This window comes from Anomaloglossus baeobatrachus, chromosome 9, assembly GCF_048569485.1.
Source record: "Anomaloglossus baeobatrachus isolate aAnoBae1 chromosome 9, aAnoBae1.hap1, whole genome shotgun sequence".
Lineage (NCBI taxonomy): Eukaryota > Metazoa > Chordata > Amphibia > Anura > Aromobatidae > Anomaloglossus > Anomaloglossus baeobatrachus.
The window spans coordinates 173,040,485-173,065,899 of record NC_134361.1 but is presented as its reverse complement, the minus strand read 5'-3'; the positions used below and the strand labels follow the sequence as shown (position 1 = coordinate 173,065,899).

General features: G+C 44.5%; 1 protein-coding gene across 3 annotated transcripts in view; it reads right to left on the bottom strand.

Moving 5' to 3' along the window:
- The window catches only part of NHSL2 (NHS like 2), a 409,644-nt gene that overhangs the window by 34,291 nt on the left and 349,938 nt on the right, over nucleotides 1-25,415 (bottom strand). For all 3 annotated transcript variants that reach the window (XM_075324044.1, XM_075324045.1, XM_075324046.1), the window contains exons 3-4: nucleotides 15,948-16,099; nucleotides 2,071-2,266 (exon numbers count right to left, since the gene is read on the bottom strand). In XM_075324044.1, the coding sequence (XP_075180159.1) occupies nucleotides 2,071-2,266; nucleotides 15,948-16,099 (348 nt within the window). The remainder of the gene's footprint in view (nucleotides 1-2,070; nucleotides 2,267-15,947; nucleotides 16,100-25,415) is intronic.

The following is a 25,415-nucleotide window of genomic DNA, read 5'->3' as shown; positions in this document are numbered from 1 at the left end:
TTCTGGTATCAGCTTTGTTGGTTGAGGCCCCCTTCTGGTCACATGGGTATGACCTCACCACCGGTCCTGCTAGGTCTATTGTGTAATGCTTATGCTAATTCTAACACTAACAGAGGGAGGGGATAACTATGCCTACCCCCACAGATATTATCTGATCCTCAGCTGCTGTCACTCAAGAAGCTGCTGATTTTATAAACTTTACTTTCTTGGATTTCAAAACCTAAACATCTGAGTTGACACCTAAAGGTATGTATAGGATCAGCCTGGCTTTAGGTTATATACGAAAATCCTGGTGATTGGTTTCATTTAAGTAAGAGACCCTTGTTTTTGTTCTGGGGCCCAGAGAACTGTTAGTCTGTCTAAGCATCTGCCTACAAATGCACAGAAGGTAAACTGCCACCAGAGGTTACCTATCCACATCCTGAACACAGGTACTGTTTGAAGAACGTTCTTGCGTATTGTGAACTTCCTAGGAATACCAGTCAGCTTACTTCTAGTAACAGTTGTCAAATTCCTATCACAGCTATGAAAGTGACGTTAAGGCAGGCTTTTGGTAGCATGTTGGATATTGCTTTTGTGCCGCCCCCGTGCCAGCAGCCGGGCTGCTCGGATCTGGATCCGCAGTGTGGCTCGAGGGATTCTACCGGACCCGGGGGTCGCGCTGACATTTCAAATAAAAAGGGGACGTATTTGTACGGGATTTGCCGTAAACTGTCTGTGTCGCCACTCACGGTGTGTGGTGAAATGTGGCACCACCGCTGCTGTTGTGGGGCACCCGGGGGACAATGGGATGGCAGCTGGATGTTGACCCCTCCGTGGGTAGGGATAGATGCCCCGGGGTCCAGTGTCTCTTATGCTGAGGATGGTGACTGCAGGGGCCGGCGCACCCGGTCAGACCGGGGGATGTTAGTTTACTCACGATTAAATGAATCACACAAGTCCAATGGTAAACCAAAGTGCTGGTGGCCGGCCGCCGCGGTTGGGTGTATCTGGTCCCACACCCGGGCTGGTGGTCTGTATCACTTTCCTCTGCACTCTGTGTTTGGTGTGGTGGACTTCCCGGTGTGAAACACGGGAGTCCGCTCCCGGTCCTTTTGTTGGGAGCCTTGCCCGCTGACGCTGGCCCGTGGGATCTACCGGGCCCTGGCGGATGCCCTATCCACTGCGGTAGGCTGTTGTCTGCTTTTGGGACTTTGGTTGGGATAGGACCTATAATCCTACCCTCAATTGGTTAATTAGCTAGGCCGTTGGTTCCGGTCCTGGCTTCAGAGTCCAATTACCCCCTCTGTGCACGGTTTCCGGTTCGGTTCTCCGGTGTCGGTACCGGCAGGCTCCAACCCTGTCCCGGTCCACCTCGGATCTCCGGCAGCCATCTTCCCATCTCCTGACAGACACGGACCACCATCTGCCACCTAGCCAGCATGCCGGGGCTCCAACCCTGACGCCTTTCCTTTCTGTCTCAGCCTTCACTTTCTCCTCCTCAACTACTCCACTCCACTCCACTTGAACTACAACTCTCAACTACTGCTTTCCCGCCCCAGGTTCGCCAGACCCCTAGGTGGGCGTTCTCCATTCGCCTGGTCCCGCCCACTGGTGTGCCTTTCCTACCCTGGGGGGGGGTGACTAGGGTTTCTGGTCGGCTGTGTGTAACCCTGTGTGGGATGGTGTTATGCGGGGGCCTCTACTGTGTGACTACCTGGTTTTGCCAGGGCATCACACTTTCTTTTCTTTGTCTAAATTGACACTTTCAAATAATTTTGATTTGTTTGATAATCTCACAACGCAAGTAAACTCGTTCCAAAAGTGCTTGGGATTCTTGGGAATTTTGGTTGTTTTGAGGGGGGCTTTCCTGAGCCAAGGTTAAACATTCTGACTTTGATCTTGAAAATATACATATGCAGGTTAGCCTTATGTAAGTCTATTTCTACTCAGTGTATAACATCGATGGACGAGACAATGGCAATACAATGGCTTGTATGTCACAAAAATAGTTTAAACAAAAATGTCAGAAAATTTACATAAAACGTAAACAGATACATTTTAAATAATTGTAAGATTTTCATAACCTACCAGATACATTAATGGGCACAATATTAGTCTGGATGGAGTTGGACTGATGCCACCGTCTCTCTTCTGGGATTGGAAATGGGAATGCTTTTATCCAGGCCACTTGCTTATCTGGAGTGGTAGGTAGACTTATACAAGTCTCCCGAGGTCGTACTCCTACAGTGGTTGTTTCATCTTCACTTACTCTTCTGCTAGTTGGCTGTTGATATAACAAATATAGTCTTTAGAACAAAGGCCAAAATGTATTTGATTTTACCCCAATAGTTCTAACACACCCATATCTCACTCAGTATGTTTAGTTCTAGCTTAGATTCTGTAAAGGTACTGGAGCATCAATGTAAATTTATATCCTTTATTTTATGCAGATCTGTGAGTCATGTGTGGTGCCCCTGAGGCTTCAGTCACCACAGAGGTACTGCACCTCATCCAGAGGTGTGGTATTCCATCCTGGGTATGGAGGAGGTCACCAACGGTTCACACAAATGCACAACACCTGGGCTCAGAAACACCTCATCAGACATGGTAAGGGCGTGATTATACCCGAAGCCAGGCTGGGGGGGTGGAGACTTAGATGTGAGAACACGATAGTAAAAGTGGGAACACAGTGTGGACTGTAGAGTCAGTGAGTCGGAAAGAGGAGAGGAGCAGTGGAGGAGCAAAGACCCGTAGCCTGGAGCTGGTACCGCTCGGCCCGGGCACAGAGAGAAGGGGTCCTAGAGACCATGGGAAGTGCAAAGTCTTCCCGTGGTCTTGTTCTACATATAATCCACTGGTGGAAAGACTTAGCTGCAACACAGCGACTGGTCCCTAGGCTAGAGGAGAAGAACCTACGTACTCCACTAGTAAAACCAGCAGCTGTGGTGACTGCAAGCACTGAAGCCACATCCGCACACAAATTCACTGGAAGGTGACCCAAAAGGACCAAGGGACAGAGCTTCATGCCACCCAACAGGGTCCACGGGCATTGGCATAGGGTTCAGTGAGCGAGGGTGCAAGGCAGGAGGGAAGAGCAAGCGCAGGAAGATGGCCAGGGAAGAGCACACTTGAGAAAGATGTACCAGGCTCGACCTCTGAACTACCCGGGATCGGCTTGAGCCCATCACAGTGAAGCCCAAGTACTCCAAAGGTGGTCACTGGCATGTCGTGTAACCTTGGAACCTGCTACAGTGAGTAAAAAACCTTGAGACTGCATCCCTGTGTCGCTCCGTTATTCACCTGTGCCTCCCGCCCAACAACCCCCATCATAGATTACTACCACCCCCATCCGCTCTGGGGCCCAGCTGCCTGTGGAAAGCTATACCATCTCAGCTGCACCAACATCTGCCCTAAAGGTCCCTATCCCGCAGCGGCTGCACCTAACTTGCCGTATACCACAGGTGGCTTCACAAATAAACTGTCATCATCCCCTTCCTATTTCTTAAACGACACCGGCGGGGTCACGGAACCGGGCCTCGCTGCTGCGACGTCCCAGGGCCAGAACCGCGGCCTGGTAACGAGTCTCCCCATGGCCCTGATAGTTCCATTGGTCAGCTTGAAAGAAGTACTTCAAAGGAGTACTCTGCAAGATCAGACTACATCTAGTCTGTAATGATGCAGGCACATAGGTCCAGATAAGAGATATAGATTAAAAACCTACAAAATATATATAACTATACTGTAATAACTGTACATTAACTATAGCCAACAGAGAATTACCTGGAATATCTCAGTGTCAACCAGAAAACACTAGATGATGCAGAGATACTGTTGAAACCAGACTCTCAACATTGCAGATTTTGGTGGATATTTTGTTATGCAGTAATCTGATACAAGTGGCTCTGGATTTCAGCATTATAATTTCAGCAACAATAAGGCTGAGGCCACATGGGGATTACTGCGAGTCCTCGCATCACACTCGGCTCACGCTCGCAGCACAGCGGAAGCCGAGTGTCATGCGAGTGTCATGCGACTGTGGTGCGATCATGCGATCAGACCACAGCTGCGGGGGGGAGGGCCGGTGCTGTGGAGTAGAGGGAGGGATTTATCTCCCTATCTCCTCCGTTACCGGCTGATGCAAGAATCGCACTGCTCTCGCATAACACCGGTGTAACGTGAGAGCAATGCGATATTTTTCTCACCCGATAGACTTGAATGGGTGCAATTCCCAAAAAGATTGCATTCCACCCACAGCATACTGCAACTGTTTTCTCAGTCCGATTAGGGCTGAGAAAACAATCGATCATGGGAGCTGCCCCATTGGTCTGAATGGAATGTGATTTTTTTTTTATCGCATTCCACTTGCTCCGTATTACTCGCCGTGTGTGCTGACCCTTAGGCAATAACTTATAATACACTCAAAGCACATTTCAGGTGGGAATTCACAAGAGGAAATTAATTTTCACTGGAGTCTCCCTTTAATGGGCATTTAGCAGTAGTAGACATCCTTAAAGGGGTATCTTGGTCAACGTGAATTATCACCTGGTCACTGGAATATTGTGGGTCCCACCTCTGACATATCTGTCTGTCATTCTCCCTTGGTTCTGCCCACCCTTCCTACAAGACTTAAGCCTTGACTAATTGAGTGGAGTGTCAATGATACTGCACTTGGCTTTCTTTGTACCTTCAGTGCCAGATACTCAAAAAAAGAGCTGCAGGGTACATATGTGACCAGCAGCATTATTTATCTGATCTTTGCCATAGTGCAGCGAGAGGAAAATGCAAAACAAGATTCCAATCAGGCGATTGAGAAATTCACAATGGTATAACCCACAACGTTCTAACAAGTATCACATGTTTATTTCATAGGTCATTTATGTAGACCGGAATACCCTTTTGAGTGATACTTGTGGAGTTGCTTGTCTTTTATAAACATTGCAAAGTACTTGTACTTCCTTTGAAAATCCTAAAAAAAACTATGATTTCCTTATGGGAGATAAATGACAGCTCATAAAGTTGCCTTTTTTTATAAAAGCGACAAAAAGACAAAAGACCCAACAATTTGAACCCTTTAGCGCACAGACAGAATGTGCTTGTATGGAATTGTCCATACCAGTAGATGATGGCTGTGTTATGCAGGCGGCATCTGACTCTATAAGTAGCAACTGCAGTTATCTCCGATTAACCACTTAGATGCTGCTGTCAATCACTGACAATTAAATTGCTTACATTTAAAATTTCTTTGATTACATTTTCTTTGTCCTTTGAACTCGTACCCACTAACACCAATATAAAATGATCACGGGGAGTGATGGGTTGTCATGGCAGCCGGTGACTTTCAATAGGTCACCATTACCGCCATGAGACTTCAGTAAGTCACTGCCATGTTGATCCACCTATGAGGCTCAGCCTGGGCCTAATAGAAGAACGTCAACTCAATTTAGATATATATATATATATATACAAAGTGTCACAAAGACAGGGATCGCCGAACAGTGTGTTGTCTTCCTGGCGCTCGAGTTCGGCACATCGCTGATCGGGTTGACAGATTACTGGGAGGGGCTGGGGAGGACCCAGCGGTCATTGTACACATTGGCACAAATGACAAAGTTAGAGGTAGGTGGAAGGTCCTTAAAGATGATTTCAGGGAATTAGGTTGTAAGCTTAAAGCATGGACCTCAAAGGTGGTATTTTCGGAAATACTACCTGTGCCACGAGCCACACCAGAGAGGCAAAGGGAGATCAGGGAGGTTAACAGGTGGCTCAGGAATTGGTGTAGGAAAGAGGGTTTTGGGTTCCTGGAGAATTGGGCCGACTTTTCAGTTGGCTACAGATTCTATGCTAGGGATGGGCTGCATCTTAATGGGGAGGGAGCAGCTCTGCTGGGGCAGAAAATGGCTAGAAGGTTGGAGGAGTGTTTAAACTAGGAATGGGGGGCGAGGGTATTCACTTTATAGAAGGGGAATGTAGTGCAGATAGTGACCAGGGCACAAGTAATGAAATTGGGGGTGGCACGGGGGGAAGGGTTAGGACAGTTAATACAGTAAGCAGGAATACAGGTACAGAGTCATACGTAACGTGCATGTACACTAATGCCCGAAGCCTCACAAATAAGGTGGAGGAATTAGAATTAATATTGTTGGAAGAAAATTATGATATAGTGGGGATATCAGAGACATGGCTGGATGAGAGCTATGACTGGGCTGTTAATTTACAGGGTTATAGCCTATTCAGGAATGACCGTACAAATAAGCGAGGGGGAGGTGTGTGTCTATATGTAAAATCATCCTTAAAACCCATCCTGCGTGACAACATATGTGAGGGTACTGAGAATGTAGAGTCCCTATGGGTGGAGATAAGGGGGGGAGAATGAATAATAAAATACTGATAGGGGTGTGCTATAAGACGCCGAATATTATGGAAGAGGTAGAGAATCTCCTCATAAAGCAAATTGATAAAGCAGCGAGTCTCGGAGAGGTAATTATTATGGGGGACTTTAACTATCCTGATATAAATTGGGGAACAGAAACTTGCTGTTCCAGCAAAGGAAATAGATTTTTGATAACAATGAAAGATAATTACCTTTCACAAATGGTACAGGACCCCACAAGAGGGGGAGCACTACTAGACCTTGTACTAACCAATAGGCCAGACCGCATATCAAATATACAAGTTGGGGGTTACTTGGGGAATAGTGATCACAAAATAATAAGTTTTCATGTATTCTTTAGTAAGATGTCTAGTAGAGGGGCTACAAGGACACTAAACTTCAGGAAAGCAAATTTTAAACGGTTGAGAGATGATCTTAGTGCAATAAACTGGGATGATGTACTAAGTAATAAAAGTACACAAAGCAAATGGGAGACTTTTATGAGCATCCTGAATAGGGCTTGTGCAGAAAATATACCCTATGGGAACAAACATGCTAGAAATAGGTGGAAACCCCTATGGCTAAATAGAGCTGTAAGGGAAGCAATAAAAGAAAAACAGAAAGCCTTAAAAGAATTAAAGAGGGTAGGTAGTGATGAGGCATTATATAATTATAGAAAATTAAATAAAATATGTAAAAAGCAAATTAAGTTAGCTAAGTTTGAGACAGAGAGACTCATTGCGAGAGAAAGTAAAAATAATCCTAAAATATTCTTTAACTACATAAACAGTAAAAAACTGAAAAGCGATAGTGTTGGCCCCCTTAAAAATAGTCTTGGTGAAATGGTGGAAGGGGATGAGGGTAAAGCCAACCTGCTGAATGACTTTTTTTCTACGGTTTTTATACAAGAAAATGCCATGGCAGATGACATGACCAGTGATACCATAAATTCACCCTTGAATATTACCTGCTTAACCCAGCAGGAAGTATGCCGCCGCCTCGAAATCACTAAGGTTGACAAATCTCCAGGCCCGGATGGCATACACCCCAGAGTACTACAGGAATTGAGTTCTGTGATAGATAGACCATTATTTTTAATCTTCTCAGATTCCTTAATAACAGGGTCGGTACCGCAGGACTGGCGCATAGCAAATGTGGTGCCAATATTCAAAAAGGGGACAAAAACTGAGCCGGGAAATTATAGGCCGGTAAGTTTAACCTCTACGGTTGGTAAAATCCTTGAGGGTTTCTTGAGAGATGCTATACTGGAGTATCTCAAGAAAAATAACCTTATGACAGAGTATCAACATGGGTTTATGAGGGTTCGATCCTGTCAAACTAATTTGATCAGCTTCTATGAAGAGGTAAGTTCAAGCCTGGACCAGGGAAATGCAGTGGATGTTGTGTATATGGACTTTTCAAAAGCTTTTGATACGGTGCCACACAAAAGGTTGGTACATAAAATGAGAATAATGGGGATAGGGGAAAATATGTGTAACTGGGTTAAAAACTGGCTCAGTGATAGGAAACAAAGGGTGGTTATTAATGGTACGTACTCGGACTGGGTCTCAGTTCATAGTGGGGTACCACAGGGGTCAGTATTGGGCCTGCTTCTTTTCAACATATTTATAAATGACCTTGTTGGGGGCATGCGGAGTAGAATTTCAATATTTGCAGATGATACTAAACTCTGCAGGGTAATCAATACAGAGGAGGATAATTTTATGTTACAGGGAGATTTATGTACAGTGCCTACAAGTAGTATTCAACCCCTTGCAGATTTAGCAGGTTTACACATTCGGAATTAACTTGGCATTGTGACATTTGGACTGTAGATCAGCCTGGAAGTGTGAAATGCACTGCAGCAAAAAAGAATGTTATTTCTTTTTTTTTTTTAAATTGTGAAAAGTTTATTCAGAGGGTCATTTATTATTCAACCCCTCAAACCACCAGAATTCTGTTTGGTTCCCCTAAAGTATTAAGAAGTATTTCAGGCACAAAGAACAATGAGCTTCACATGTTTGGATTAATTATCTCTTTTTCCAGCCTTTTCTGGCTAATTAAGACCCTCCCCAAACTTGTGAACAGCACTCATACTTGGTCAACATGGGAAAGACAAAGGAGCATTCCAAGGCCATCAGAGACAAGATCGTGGAGGTTCACAAGGCTGGCAAGGGGTACAAAACCCTTTCCAAGGAGTTGGGCCTACCTGTCTCCACTGTTGGGAGCATCATCCGGAAGTGGAAGGCTTATGGAACTACTGTTAGCCTTCCACGGCCTGGACAGCCTTTGAAAGTTTCCACCCGTGCCGAGGCCAGGCTTGTCCGAAGAGTCAAGGCTAACCCAAGGACAACAAGGAAGGAGCTCCGGGAAGATGGCAGTGGGGACATTGGTTTCAGTCAATACCATAAGTAACGTACTCCACCGCAATGGTCTCCGTTCCAGACGAGCCCGTAAGGTACCTTTACTTTCAAAGCGTCATGTCAAGGCTCGTCTACAGTTTGCTCATGATCACTTGGAGGACTCTGAGACAGACTGGTTCAAGGTTCTCTGGTCTGATGAGACCAAGATCGAGATCTTTGGTGCCAACCACACACGTGACGTTTGGAGACTGGATGGCACTGCATACGACCCCAAGAATACCATCCCTACAGTCAAGCATGGTGGTGGCAGCATCATGCTGTTGGGCTGTTTCTCAGCCAAGGGGCCTGGCCATCTGGTCCGCATCCATGGGAAGATGGATAGCACAGCCTACCTGGAGATTTTGGCCAAGAACCTCCGCTCCTCCATCAAGGATCTTAAGATGGGTCGTCATTTCTTCTTCCAACAAGACAACGACCCAAAGCACACAGCCAAGAAAACCAAGGCCTGGTTCAAGAGGGAATCAAGGTGTTGCAGTGGCCTAGTCAGTCTCCTGACCTTAACCCAATTGAAAACTTGTGGAAGGAGCTCAAGATTAAAGTCCACATGAGACACCCAAAGAACCTAGATAACTTGGAGAAGATCTGCATGGAGGAGTGGGCCAAGATAACTCCAGAGACCTGTGCCGGCCTGATCAGGTCTTATAAAAGATGATTATTAGCTGTAATTGCAAACAAGGGTTATTCCACAAAATATTAAACCTAGGGGTTGAATAATAATTGACCCACACTTTTATGTTGAAAATTTATTAAAATTTAACTGAGCAACATAACTTGTTGGTTTGTAAGATTTATGCATCTGTTAATAAATCCTGCTCTTGTTTGAAGTTTGCAGGCTCTAACTTATTTGCATCTTATCAAACCTGCTAAATCTGCAGGGGGTTGAATACTACTTGTAGGCACTGTAAATTGGAGGATTGGGCTGAGAAGTGGCAATTGAAGTTTAATGTAGATAAATGTAAGGTCATGCACTTGGGTAGAGGAAATAACATTTATGATTATGTACTTAATTGTAGAACACTGGGTAAAACAGACACAGAAAAGACTTGGGTGTATGGGTGGATGGTAAACTTCACTTTAGTGGACAGTGTCAGGCAGCTGCTGCCAGGGCTAATAAAATAATGGGATGTATTAAAAGAGGTATAAGTGTGAAGCCCCACAAGTGTTGTGTCGGTGCATTACCTTCAGGGACTCCACGCAGCTGGATCTTGTCACGGTAGGAGATCTTCTATTTAGGATTGTCGTGACGCCACTCTCAGAATTGCGGTCAGTGGGGACCGCCACTGCAGATTAAGGGATGCCTGGGGCTGATGGTGGGTGCAGTCAGTTGTAACAGCCTCCTGAGAGTGAGGCAAGCCCCAGGGCCCTGTGTAGGTGTGTGGAACCACAAGGCGCAGAATAACTCAACACAAGCAGAATGTCTTTCAGGGGTTTTACTCACTGTTGATGGCAGGGTGAGTAACCCGGGCGTAGCTGGGATGAACCAGGCTGGAACCAGGTATCCTTCAGGCTGACTGATGAGGGTGGCTACCGACTCGCCTTCCTTAGCCCTTTACGTTTTGGGGTAACCCCGACTTTTAGTCCCTATGGGGGTCACCCAGGGAAGTTGCTGGTGCCTCTCTCCCCTTCGTTTTGGCCCGTTTGCTTGTAGCCTGGACCAGGACACTCCGGCAGCTTGCCTCCTGTGAACTATGGGCCCTAACTGTGGCTACGTGGCTGCGGACTCTGTAGTGTGGTCTTGGGGGTGTGAAGTGCCCCCTCAAGCAGGTTTGGCAAAGGAAAGGTGAATCTATCCCTGCACTGGGACTTGCTACCCGTTTGGGCCTGGTAACTCCCTGGCAGTCTCCTTACTTCCCACTCCGTTGCTCTCTCTTTAGCTGTGTGTGGATTTCGGGTAGCACTCCCAGGTGACCGTTCTCCCCCGTCGGTAGTCACTGCGCGGACGCTGTTAGACTGCCACAGCTCCAGGGTCTGCTCCTCACGTCTGCTTTCCCTGAGCTGCACACTAAACCGGCTCACTCGTGGGACCTGCACTGCTGCTCCTGTCTGAGCTCCACTTCCATGCTCCTCACTCCTCCACACTCTGCTTCAGACTGCCTTTCTCCTCCTCCTTCCTCTTTTCCCTTTTGTGCCTGCCTACGCCACCTAGCAACCAGGCTCTCTACCACACCCCTTGAGTGGAGATGGAGGCTTCGCCCCCTCCACCCCTCGGGTGGAGGTGGAGGCTTCGCCCCCTCCTGGGATCCCCAGGGGTCCTCTCAAAGGTACATGTGTGAGACCTGATCACTATGCGCCTGTGTAGTCACACCTCGGTCAGCCTTCTGGATTACCTGTGTTGTACTGTCCCCAGCATGGGTGCAGTACTCAGTGGTGCCTGACCAGGTCAGGGGCGCCACATAAGTGTTCATGAAAAAAATATAGTTCTACCTCTGTACAAGTCACTAGTGCGACCGCACTTAGAATACTGTGTACAATTCTGGTCACCGATATATAAGAAGGACATAGCTGAACTGGAGAGGGTGCAGAGAAGAGCGACCAAGATTATTAGAGGAATGGGTGGGCTGCAATACCAAGACAGGTTATTAAACTTGGGGTTATTTAGTTTGGAAAAACGAAGGCTTAGGGGGGATCTAATCACAATGTATAAATATATGAGGGGACAGTACAGAGACCTTTCCAAAGATCTCTTTACACCTAGGCCTGCGACTGGAACACGGGGGCATCCGCTACGTCTTGAGGAAAGAAGGTTTAATCATAATCACAGACGAGGATTCTTTACTGTACGAGCAGTGAGACTATGGAACTCTGCCGCATGATGTTGTAATGAGTGATTCACTACTAACATTTAAGCAGAGCCTGGACGCCTTTCTTGAAAAATTTAATATTACCAGTTATGTATATTAGATTTTATGACAGGGTATTGATCCAGGGAACTAGTCTGATTGCCGGATGTGGAGTCAGGAAGGACATATTTTCCCCATTGGAACTTGTTTGCCACATTGGGGTTTTTTTTGCCTTCCTCTGGATCAACATGTTAGGCTACGGGTTGAACTAGATGGATAGAGTCTCCCTTCAACCTTAAAAACTATGATACTATGATACTATGATATATATATGGTAATACTGTAGTATTGCAGCGTATAATACAAGTGATCACAGATTCATATTCCCTATGTGAATCAAAGAAATGAAAATATTATAATATAATATAAAGTATTAACTTTAAAGAAAATTGAAAAAATCTAAAAAAAAAAAAAGGAAATAAGCTTGGACACCCCGCTTCATAGTGTGCATGATCCAATGACCCAAACTAGTAAATTTAAATTGAACATTACTTTTGATGTTATTTCAGTAACTATTTTGGGCTTTTCTTACTTTAACAGAAGGGTAATGACAATTTTCTCCATGTCCATACATCATGATCGTGAAGGTGTTCCCATACTATAAAGTACAATTACGTCATGGTGATATTGGAAGCACAGGAGCTGAGCACAGACGGTGACTGCCGGGAGCTTGCTTTAACTGATAGCTAAGCTCTTACATTAACAGCAAGGACCGATGCCAGCAATCAATTGTTACCTCTGTGTTTTGATGGTTTTGAGAGGGAGGGTGCTGCCTCTCTTTCATGCCAACATTATGCTCACAAAGCAAAGGAACCAGAGGTCATACAATGACCTTTGAGTCTGTCTGGTACAAGGGCCTGTTAGGTCTTGCTACAAAGAAAGTCTATCAGACCTCCTCACAGTGGAACACTGACAGGTCTAATACCTTGCAATCAGGGGCATAACGATCACCGACTGCTACCATGATTGGGCCTGTGCTGGAGGGGAGTTCATCGACACAGCACCTATTTCAGTGGGATGTGCATCCTTGGAGACAGTATTACATGCATTACATGCCACTGGCCTATCAGAGTCCAGCAGCTGACGTCAGCTTGCCTGTCACTGGTGGTGCATGGTAGTAACGTCATACACTGCCCGGTGGGTGCGCTAAAGTCAGGTGCTGGCTTCTGCTCCGGCTATAGATGAGAAATGCATATTTCATGGGAATGGGGGAAGGTAAGAATTGTTTATTATTTCTTTAAATATGTCGGAAAACAATGTAGGACATTATTACTGGAGGGGACTCAGGCTGGGGAACATTATTACTGAAAGGGTCCAAAATGAAGGACATTATTATTGGAAGGGGTCCAGGGTGGGGGACATTATTAAATAAAGGAGCAAGGATAAATGATATAATTATAGGATGGGGCTCAGGACTGGGAACATTATTAAAGGAAGGATCCCCAATCCTGCGCCCTATTAAATAGAGGGACAAAATAGGGGACATTTTTTTAAAGAAGCCAAGGATGGGGAAGTTATTATAGGAAGGGGCCCATGATGGGGTCATTATTAAATAAAGAGAACAGGATGGAGGACATTATTACAGGAAAGGGCGGAGATGGGAACATTATTACATGAGGGGCAAACATGCATGTCTTTATAGGATTTAGACTGCTACAAGGCCCAATACATCTAACCAACGTGCTGGGGGTCCAGGTCAAAATATTTCAAAGGGGTCCATTAGACTTTAGTTACGCCACTGCTTCCAATTTATAAGTATTATACGGTATTAGACAAAAAAAATCAAATTATAAAATGTTTAAGTCCCATAGAGAGACTAGTTAAAAAAGTAAATAGCTAAGAAAAATATTAAAACCTCACAAGGTAAAGAACATAAAAATTTCCAAAAACGTTTGCCAATAAATACTGATATATTATGGAAAAAATAACAACAAAAAAAGTACACATATTTGGTATCGCTGTGATCAGAATTATAAAAGGGTCACACTATTAACTCTATAATGTACACGGAAAGAAAAAAAAATTAAAATAAGTCTGTTTTTTTATCATTCCGCTGCACAAAAATTGAAAGAAAACATAATCATAAAGTCGTCTGTGAATAAAAATGTTTTATCTAAAGATATGATCTTATCCTGCAAAAAATGAGCCTTCATTCAGCTACATCAGAGGAAAAATATAAAAGTTATATCTCTCAGAATATAGCAATATGTAAACATTTTTTCCTCTAAAGGGGGTGTTACACACAGCGATATCGTTAACGATATTGCTGGTGAAAGCACCTGCCCCCATCGTTTGTGCGTCACGGGCAAATCGCTGTGCGTGGCGCACAAAATCGTTTGGTGCCGTCACACATACTTACCTGCCTAGCGACGTCGCTGTGGCCAGCGAACCGCCTCCTTTCTAAGGGGGAGGTTAGTGCGGCGTCACAGCGGCGTCACTAAGCGGCCGCCCAATAGAAGCGGAGGGGCGGAGATGAGCGGCCATAACATGCCGCCCGCCTCCTTTCTTCCGCATTGCTGGTGGCCGCAGGTAAGCTGTAGTTCATCGTTCCCGAGGTGTCACACATAGCGATGTGTGCTGCCCCGGGAACGACGAACAACCTGCGCCCTCAACAATCAACGATTTTTTAACAATGAACGACGTGTCAACGATGGGCGATAAGGTGGGTATTTTCCATCGTTAATGGTCGTTCCTTGCTGCCACACGCAACGACGTCGCTAACGATTGCGGATGTGCGTCACGGAATCCGTGACCCCGGCGATATATCGTTAGATCCGTCGTTGAGTGTAACGCCGCATAAAATTTGTTCTTAGTGTGCAAAAGTAACAAAACATAAAAATTCCTATATAAATGTCACATCACTGCAATTGTACTGATATGAAAAGCTGGTTTCTCACTCTTACCACATGGTGAATGTCAGAAAAAAAAATAAACATAAAAACAATTCCAAATTGCTATTTTTCTTCATTTTGCCTCCCAATAATCATAATAAAAAGCAATAAAAAGTGCTATGTACTGCAAAATTGTACAAATAAACACTTCACCTCCTGCAAAAATTAAAGTTGTCAAATGAAAATTTGGGGCTAAAGCAACATTTTGGTGGAAAAAAATATAATTTTTTTAATTTCACAGTGCTCTGTTATAAAATTTTGTGGATCATCTGTGGTTTCAAAATGCACACTATACCGCTAGATTAATTCATTGAGGGTTGTAGTTGCAAAAATGGGGTCACCTGTGGGGATTTCTACTATTTTGGCACTACAGTGACTCTTCAAATGTTACATGGCATCTGCAAGATTTTCAAGCCACAATTGAGCATCCAAAAGTCAAATGGCACTCCTTTCCTTCCAAGCCCTGCCGTGCGCCCAAACAGTAGTTTCCTACCACATATGAGGTATCATTGTGCTGAGAAGAAATTGCACAACAAATGTTGGGTTCGTTTTTAAATATTGTGCTTGTGAGAAAGAAATATTTGAGGGTAAAACAATCTTTTTGTGCAAAAAAAAATAAATTAATTTTTATGTCCCCCTGCGAAAAAGTTTTGGGAAGCAATTGTAGGTTCAAGATGTTCCTCACACCCCTAAATAATTCCATGAGGGTTTACTTTCCAAAATTGAGTCAGTTAATAGGGGTTTCTGCTGTTTTGGCTTCTCTGTATCTCTGCAAATGGAACATAGTGCCTGGAATCAATTACAACCAAATGTGTGCTCCAAAATTAAAAAATTAAAATAGTGCTCCTTCGCTTCTCAGGCCTGGTGTGTGCTTAAACAGTGATTTTTAAATATATACTGTAGCTAAATTGATGTTCTCCAATTAGCCCAGGCTGAGCCTCATACTGTAGGTGGATCAACATGGCAGTGACCTACTGAAGTACCACGGCTGCAATGGTGACCTATTGAAGGTCACCGGTTGCCATGACAACCCATCTACTCCCCATGATTATTTTATATATATAATTTAATAGTCAGTGTTTGCCCATCACTAATCATGAGTTCTCTGAATGCTGAGCTCTGTAAATCACCACCCACATCACAATTGGCAGTTTTCTGTCTATGCATAGTGTACAGAGAAACCCATCAATCAGTGGTGTAGGTGGGGTTATATATAGCTCAGTTTTCAGAGAACTGATAATATGCACCAGAGAAAACAGTGATTTTAGCAAAAGTGCAGCAGGCAGCCTGATAAGTGACACATCAGTGGAATCAGAGTCTCTACCCCAATATTATGCTGCTCTGAGATTGGGAGCAAAATTCTGGTGATAAATTCCTTTTAACAATGCATAATTTGATGGCAGATCAAACGGCAAATAATGGAACTATTCCGGTTACTTACCAGGTAGACAAATTCAAGACGTCTGGGTGTACTTCTTGTGGGAGTGTCTGGCGGAAGTGTTGGAGACTGTGACAGAGCAGAGTAGCGAAAAGTCTGACCAGTAACCTTAGTATCTACATAACGGTCTTCAAATTCTTCTGCGAAACAGTCCCCTGTAAAATAATAGCAATGATACATATTAAATTGCTAATACTGCCTGATTTATACAGGGTTATTTACTTCAGTCAATCTCTGTTCCTCAGAATCCTTATTAGTGTACTGCGTCCTCTCCACAATAGGAACTATTGGATATTCACCATTATTTTGCACCTGAACTCACTCCTCTATGTAAAATTGTGAGTTGTCTGCTTGATGGTCAAAATTGTAATTTCAACCAGGGCTACAGTCTGTACATTGCATTTTGTTTCAGTAAGGGAAGGGAATTGGGTAATTCCCGGGATCAACCCAGGCTATTTCCCTTGACATTGAGGTATAATTGGAGAGTGTGCAATAATTCACTCATACAGGACACCTAATTGTACAAGTGATTTGTTAGCAGTGATAGACAGGGGCGGATCGCAGGGATAATTATTGTGACCAGGCCCAGGGTTCCAGGGGCCCAAGGACCTCAGCTAGTGCCATTTCACCAATGGTGACAGGCCTTGTGATCGCAATGGGGCCCTTGAGTCAGGGGGGCCCTGTACAGAGCCCCCTGCCGAAGATAGTTCTTTCAAATGTATTGACATCAAAGATGCCGATACAATTGAAAGCAATGAAGAGAGAGAGTGTGGAGCACTCCCTCTCTCATCATACTCCCACTGTGCCAGTAGTGCTTTGACGTGTCAGCACAGTGGAGCGTGAGGACGTCACTACTGTGGGCCGCTGTGCTGAGATGTGCAGAGCGGCAGAATAGTGGACACACTGAGGAGACCAGAGCAGCGGGGGAATAAGGAGAAGTGAGTATTTATGTATTTAATCATGGTGACCAGAGGACTATGGGGGGGGCATTAAATCATATGAGGGCTGCATACTACTATATAGAGGAATATGGGAGCTGCGTATACTTTATGGGGGCTGCTTAATACTATATGGAGGAATATAAGGTTGCATACTACTATATGGTGGAATATTGGGCTGCATACTACTATACGGAGGAAAATAAGGACTACATACTACTATATGGGGGTTGCATACCACTATATGAGGGCTGCATAATACTGTAAGGTGGAAAATAAGAGTTGTATACTATTATATGGGTCTGCATAAGATATATATGGTGAAGTATAGGATTTATTCTATTCATCCCTAAGCTCTCTGGGTTTTCTTTCTCCTGGATCTACTAGCCCTAGCCTGGGCGTCTCCATGTGAGCATCGTGATCAACTCTGGACTGAGAAGCTGTGGTGAGCTGTCTTTTTCTTTCCTCTGACTTTACAATAATGTTATTTATAGCACAAATATAATGTATATAAAAAATGGATGGGGCTATATACCAGAATGAGGGACCAAGATACAAGCATGGGATGGGAAACCTGGGTGTTGAGGGAATGAGGCTCTTTCCCTCAACATTCACCTTCCAATGCTCTGCTATACATCTTTCTCTCAGCACCCACCTTTCTCATGCTCTCCTATGGATTTTAACCCAGAACACAGTTTTCCCATGCTCTGATATCCCTCAGCTTTCCTATATTCTGATATTCATCTTGTCCTCAGGGAAAGAGGGATATCAGAGTACGGGAAAGCTGGGTGCTGGGGAATGACCAGATGTCAGCTTAATTTTCCTGTACCCCGAGGGGGTGGGGACGGGGGGGAAGCCCAGGTCCAAATTTTGCACCGGGGCCAGTCAAACTCTAGTTACGCCACTGCTGATAGACATTGTATATTATATATGTGTAACCTTAGCAGTCATGGAGACTTGGGTAAGGACAGTTTCCAGTATATACACTACTTTTCCTTACTGAGTAATAGTCATTTTACCAAAGATTTATGAATCTCACAATACTCTTCATCAGAAGGTCTCTGTTGGAGTCAATATTGAAAAAATGAAAGTGAATATCAGAAAGAATTTACTTCATGGGAAGTTTTACAGTGAGCCATAGATTTCCTGTTACCATAAGAGAACACAAAAAGAACCGAGGGTCAAGAATGCACTTAGAGAAAGAAAATCATTGTAGAGGACTTACAGTAATACAAAACCATAGCAAATAATATCATTCTGATTCGTATACGTAAAAGAAGACCTCTAGATATGTGGTATAAGGAGACTGGTATAACACGACTCTATCTGTAGTCACCTGGCAGCTCTAAAATGGCTAACACAGAGGAGTTTAAGGCTTGTCTCTCCGTTTACCAGATCCCAGGGATGGTCGGTATTTCACCTTTTAACCCCGTAAAAGAATCTAGACTTACATGGGTGACCCTAGGAAGGGCCTTGGTCACGTCTTACAAAGCTTCTATCAGCGCCATGGATTCAGGACATCTTTGGAGGAATCTATTCTGGTCTCCTCTTTCCACAAAATATTGCTCCTTTTGGATCAGCCAGGTGATCTTTAGCTGACCGTAATACATGATTGGTGAAAAGTAAAGACGTTCTATATTGGGATTTCCTATCAAATTTGAAGATGTTTTTGTAATAAAGTTATTACTTTTTATCAATCATGTATTACATTCTTTAATTAAATTATAGGTTATATGATTTGACTGGTTCCAATCAATTTATGTAGTTTATATGGTATACAGTAAGACTCGAGACTTGGGTGTAGGTTCACCTTCCAGCAGGACGACGCTAAGCCTACTGCCAGAGCTACTCCCAGAGATGCTGGGGGCATATACATCACAGAAGGGGATAGGGGCACATACATCAAAGGAGACACTGGGGGCATATACATCACAGGCGATGCTGGTGGCATATACATCACAGGAGGGCATGGGGCATATACATTACAGGAGGGGCTGGGGGCATATATATGGCGCCCTAGCAAAACCAGGTAGTCACAGACGACTGTACCCCCCACCAAGGGTACAGGAATCGCCTCCTCCTTGGGATTTAACACCACATCCCACACACAAGATCACTAGCCACAAAGCCTAGTTGCCCCCCCATGACAGCCAGGACACACCAGTGGGCGGGACCAGGTGGATGGAAACGCCCACCTAGGGGTCTTGAGGTGACAAGGGGAGGGAACACAGTAGTCTGTAGTCAGGGAGTGAGGAGTCAGTCAGTAGTGAGTGGAGAAGTGAGGAGCTGAAGTGCAGTGTGGTCAGGGTTGGAGCCCTTGGACCACGGGAGAACAGACTAGGTGGGAGACGGCAGAGTAGGGCCACAGGCAACGGAGATCCGTTCGCGGGAGGCCTAAAGTGGATTGGGACAGGGTTGTAGCCCGCCGGTACCGACGACGGGAATCTGGTCCGGATGCCGTACACAGGCAGGGTACCTGGACCCTAGGACGAGGCAAGCTTCAAGCCCCTTGTTAATTGACCAGCGGGACAAGGTATCAGGCCTTGTTTCCAGAGAGACGCCCAGAGAGCAAAACAGCAGCTCAATGCGGGGGATAGGGTGTCCGCCAAGAACCCACTAAAATCCCAAGGGTCAGATTTTGCGGGCAACAGCTCCCTCTGTATACAAAACTGCAGATGAGCGGATTTCTCCCGTTCCAAGCGGGTTAAATCAACACACAGCAAGACACGAGTGCAAGAGGAAGGGTCCCTACCTTGCTAACCCGTGTGCGGGACAAGCACACCTCTCCAACGGCAACCAGCATCCGGCCTTGGTTTACAGTACAGACTCTGTGTGGATTATTCCTAATCGTGAGTACATCGGTGTCATCCGGTCCAACCTGCCGACGCCATCCCAGCACTGCTCCCTACCTACACCTGGGCCCCGGGACTACATCTCCCCTAACCGTTGAGGGGATACCACCTTACTACTTACTTGCTGCCCAACACCATCGGTCCCAGACACTGGCACAAGAGGCAGTGGTGGTGCCACCATTCCATCACCGCAAACCACGCTTGGCATCACAGACAAAAACTCTCTCTCCTGTAAATACCCCCTTTTCACTGTTGCGAGGACGGGCAGTTGTCCGGGTCCAGTCACCACTCGAGCCCCAGACATGATCCTGAATCCAAGCGCCCCCGAGCAGCCCCTCTGCCGCAGCGCGTGACCCATGCACGACATATACATCACCAGTGGGCGGGGGCATATGCATCAGAGAAGGGGCTGGGGCACATACAGTGGAAACCAGAAGTTTACATACACTCATCTAAAAAGACACATATCTAAATCAGAATAAACCTTTCCCATTTAAGGTCAATTAGGAACCAAATGCAAGAATAATGAGAGAGAGAGAGAAAGTGTTTTAAGGCATTTGTATTACTTTCTCTAAAGTCAAACGTTTACATACACTATGGGATACTTTACACACTGCGACATTGCATCCGGAATATCGTCGGGGTCACGTCGTTAGTGACGCACATCCGGTGCCGGTAGCGACATCGTAACGTGTAAATCCTAGATGCGCCGATAAACGATCGCAAAAGCGTCGAAAATCGGTGATCTGTGTAGTGTCGGACATTTCCATAATGTCGGGTCGACCGCAGGTACGATGTTGTTTGTCGTTCCTGCAGGTCCACACATCGCTGTGTGTAAACCCGCAGGAGCGACAAACATCTCCTTACTTGCCTCCCGACGGCAATACGGAAGGGAGAAGGTGGGCGGGATGTTATGTCCCGCTCATCTCCACCCCTCCGCTTCTATCGGCCGGCCGATTAGTGACGTCGTGGTGACGTCACTATGACGCCGAACGCACCTCCCCCTTGAAGGAGGGATTGTTCGGTAGTCACAGCGACGTCGCCGACAAGGTATGTGCATGTGAAGCTGCCGTAGCGATAATGTTCACTATGGCAGCAATCACCACATATCGCATGTGCGACGGGGCGGGTGCTATCGCACTCGGCATCGCTAGCCAATGCTAGCGATGTCGCAACGTGCAAAGTACTCCTAAGAGTACTATGCCTTTAAACAATATAGGACAGCCCATATGATTAGGTCATGCCTTTGGAAGCTTCTGACAGGTTTACTGGCAACATCTGAGTTAATTAGAGACACACCTGTGGATGTATTTTAATGCACACCTGAAACACACTGCTTCTTTGTGTAGCATCATGGGAAAGTCAAAATAAATCAGCCAAGATCTCAGGAAGCGAATTGGGGAGTTGCACAAGTCTGGTTCATCCTTGGGTGCAATTTCCAGATACCTTAAGGTGCCTCGTTCATCTGTAAAAAAAAATTATACGCAAGCACAAACAAGATGGAAATATCCAGCCATCCTACCGCTCTGGAAGAAGATAGGTTTTGTGTGCCAGAGATGAACGTGCTTTGGTCAGTGTGCATATCAACCCAAGCACAAAAGCAAAAGACCTTGTAAAGATGCTGGTGGAAGCTGGTAAGATTGTGTCATTATCCACAGTGAAACAAGTGTATCAACATGATCTGAAAGGCCAGTTTGCCATAAAGAAGCCATTACTCCAAAAGAAACATTAGAAGCCAAATTAATGTTTGCAAATACACACAGGAACAAAGACCTTAATTTTTGGAGACATGTCTTATGGTCTGACAAAACTAAAAATGGAACGGTTTGGCCATAATGACCATCATTACATTTGGAGGAAAAAGGGAGAAGCTTTGAAGCATAAGAACACCCAACTGTGAAACACGGTGATAGTAGCATCATATTGTGGGGTTGTTTTGCTGTAGGAGAGACTAGTGCACTTCACAAAATAGATGGAATCATGAGAAAAGAAGATTACGATATGTGTCAATACTGAAACAACATATCAAGATATCAGCCAAGAACTTAAAGCTTGGGCGGAAATGGGTCTTCCAAATGGACAATGACCCAAAGCATACAGCCAAATTGGTTACAAAGTGGCTTAAGGATAACAAAGTCAATGTCCATTGGAGTGGCCATCACAAAACCCTGATCTCAATTTTATTGAAAATTTATGGGCAAAGCTGAAAAGGCCGTTGCGAGCAAGACAACCTACAAACATGGCTCAGCTACACCAGTTCTGTTAGGCGGAATGGGCCCAAATTCCTACCAACTATTGTGAGAAACTTGTTATAGAATATCCAAAATGTTTGACCCAAATCATACAGATTAAGGGCAATGGCACCAAATACTAATGAAATGTATGTAAACTTCTGACTTTGCAGGAAGTAAAAAAAAATATCTTAAAATATTCTCTCTCTCATTATTCCGGCATTTGGCAAATATAAAAAATTTTGGTTTCTAATTGACCTAAAACGGGAAAGGTTTATTCTAATTTCTTGTCAGAGAATGAGAAAAACATGGAGATGTGTCTACACTGTAGATAGTGGATGGAAACTTCTGGTTTCAACTTACAAGGAATGAGCCCAGGATGGAGGACCTATATACCATTGTCGGGGTCATACAGTATATCACAAAAGTGAATATACCCCTCATATTTTTGTAAATTTTTTAGTATACCTTTTCAAGGGACAACACTGAAAATCTGACACTTTGATACAATGTAAAGTAGTCAGTGTGCAGCTTGTATAAAAGTGTAAATTTGGTGCCCTCTAAATAACTCAACACACATCCATTAATGTCTAAAGCAGTAGCAAAAAAATGAATAAACCACTAAGTGAAAATGGCCAAATTTTGCCCAAAGTGACAATATTTTGTGTGGTCATCATTATTTTCAAGCATTGCCTTAACTCTCTTGGGCATGGAGTTTACTAGAGCTTTACAGGAGTCACTGGAATGTTCTTCCATTCCTCCATGATGACATCACGGAGCTGGTGGATATTAAAGACATTGCACTTCTCTACCTTCTATGTGAAGATTCCTGGGAGATGCTCAATAGGGTTTAGGGCTGGAGACATGCTTTGCCAGTCCAGCACCTTTACCCTTAGTTTATTTAGCAAGGCAGTGGTTGTCCTGGAGGTGTTTGGGGTCGTTATCATGTTTGAATATTGTCCTTCAGCCCAGTTTCCGAAGGAAGGGGATCATTCTCTGCTTCAGTATGTCAGAGTACATGTTGGCATTTATGGTTACCTCAATGAACTATAGCTCCCCACAACCGACAGCACTCATGCAGCCCCTAACTATAACACTCCCACTACTATGCTTGACTGTAGGCAAGACACTTGTCTCTGTACTCCTAACTGGTTGCCATCACACAGGTTGACACCATCTGACGTAAATAAGTAATTAAGTTTATCTTGATCTCATTAGATGACAGGACATGAGTCCAAGATATTAAATTCCTTGTTTCTGGGCTTTCTTACGTATCATCTTTAAAAGAGGCTTCCTTCTGGGATGACAGCCATGCAGACCAATTTGATGCTGTGTGCAGTGTATGGTCTGAGCACTGTAAGGCTGACCTCCCAACCCTGTAACCTCTGCAGCAATGTTGGCAGCACTCATATGTCTATTTTGAAAAGACAACCTCTGGATATGACGCTGAGCACATGCACTCAACCTCTTTAGTCGACCATGGTGAGGCATGTTCTGAGTGGAACTTGATTTGTTAAACTACTGTGTTGTCTTGGTCACCATGCTGCAGCTCAGTTAAAGGGAGTTGGCAATCTTCTTATAGCCTAGACCATCTTTATCTAGAGAAACAAATCTTTTTTTTAGATCCTCAGAGAATTATTTGGCATGAGGTGCCATGATGAACTTCCAGTGACCAGTATGAGAGAGTGTGTGAGCAATAACACCAAATGTAACACACCAGCTCCTCATTCACACCTCAGACCTTGTAACACTAATAAGTCACAGCCTGTTACTTACAAACATCTTCCATAGACTATATTATATAGTTTGGTGTCATCTACAAAAATAGAAGTCACGCTTTTCAGACAGTCCTGTAGTTTCCGGCTGTAGAACGTCGCAGTGTTTAGCTACTCAAGCTGCTCTCTGACTTTCCCTTTTTCTCTGCTTGGGGTTTATCCCTTCCTCTTTAGGACCCTGTGGATCTCTTCACCTTTTCAGTTGTTCATCTTCAGCACTTCGTTGGTGTCTATATATACACCCTCATTCCCCCTTTACTCTGTGCTGGTGATAGGTCTAATACCCTTAACAAGTCTTCAGTACAAGCAGTTGGCTTGTATTCATCTGGAGAAACTTTGTTGTTGTTGCAGTTCCTTTCCCTGAGTCAATCTGGGGATAAGTTATTTGTTTACTTTCCCCTGTGTGTTCTTTCAATCTTAGTGGAATTGACTAAGTGCTCATCCCATCCATTCCCTATGTATGGCCTATTACAGTCATATGAAAAAGTTTGGGCACCCCTATTAATGTTAACCTTTTTTCTTTATAACAATTTGGGTTTTTGCAACAGCTATTTCAGTTTCATATATCTAATAACTGATGGACTGAGTAATATTTCTGAATTGAAATGAGGTTTATTGTACTAACAGAAAATGTGCAATCTGCATTTAAACTAAATTTGACAGGTGCATAAGTATGGGCACCTCAACATAAAAGTGACTTTAATATTTTGTAGATCCTCCTTTTGCAAAAAAAGCAGCCTCTAGTCGCTTCCTGTAGCTTTTAATGAGTTCCTGGATCCTGGATGAAGGTATATTTGACCATTCCTGTTTACAAAACAATTCCAGTTCAGTTAAGTTTGATGGTCGCCGAGCATGGACAGCACACTTCAAATCATCCCACAGATGTTCAATGATATTCAGGTCTGGGGACTGGGATGGCCATTCCAGAACATTGTAATTGTTCCTCTGCATGAATGCCTGAGTAGATATGGAGCGGTGTTTTGGATCATTGTCTTGCTGAAATATCCATCCCCTGCGTAACTTCAACTTCATCACTGATTCTTGCACATTATTGTCAAGAATCTGCTGATACTGAGTTGAATCCATGCGACCCTCAACTTTAACAAGGTTCCCGGTGCCGGCATTGGCCACACAGCCCCAAAGCATGATGGAACCTCCACCAAATTTTACTGTTGGTAGCAAGTGCTTTTCTTGGAATGCCGTGTTTTTTTGTCTCCATGCATAACGGCTTTTTGTATGACCAAACAACTCAATCTTTGTTTCATCAGTCCACAGGACCTTCGTCCAAAATGTAACTGGCTTGTCCAAATGTGCTTTTGCATACCTCAGGCGACTCTGTTTGTGGCGTGCTTGCAGAAACGGCTTCTTTCGCATCACTCTCCCATACAGCTTCTCCTTGTGCAAAGTGCGCTGTATTGTTGACCGATGCACAGTGACACCATCTGCAGGAAGATGATGCTGCAGGTCTTTGGAGGTGGTCTGTGGACTGTCCTTGACTGTTCTCATCATTCTTCTTCTCTGCCTTTCTGATATTTTCCTTGGCCTGCCACTTCTGGGCTTAACAAGAACTGTACCTATGTTCTTCCATTTCCTTACTATGTTCCTCACAGTGGAAACTGACAGTTTAAATCTCTGAGACAACTTTTTGTATCCTTCCCCTGAACAACTATGTAGA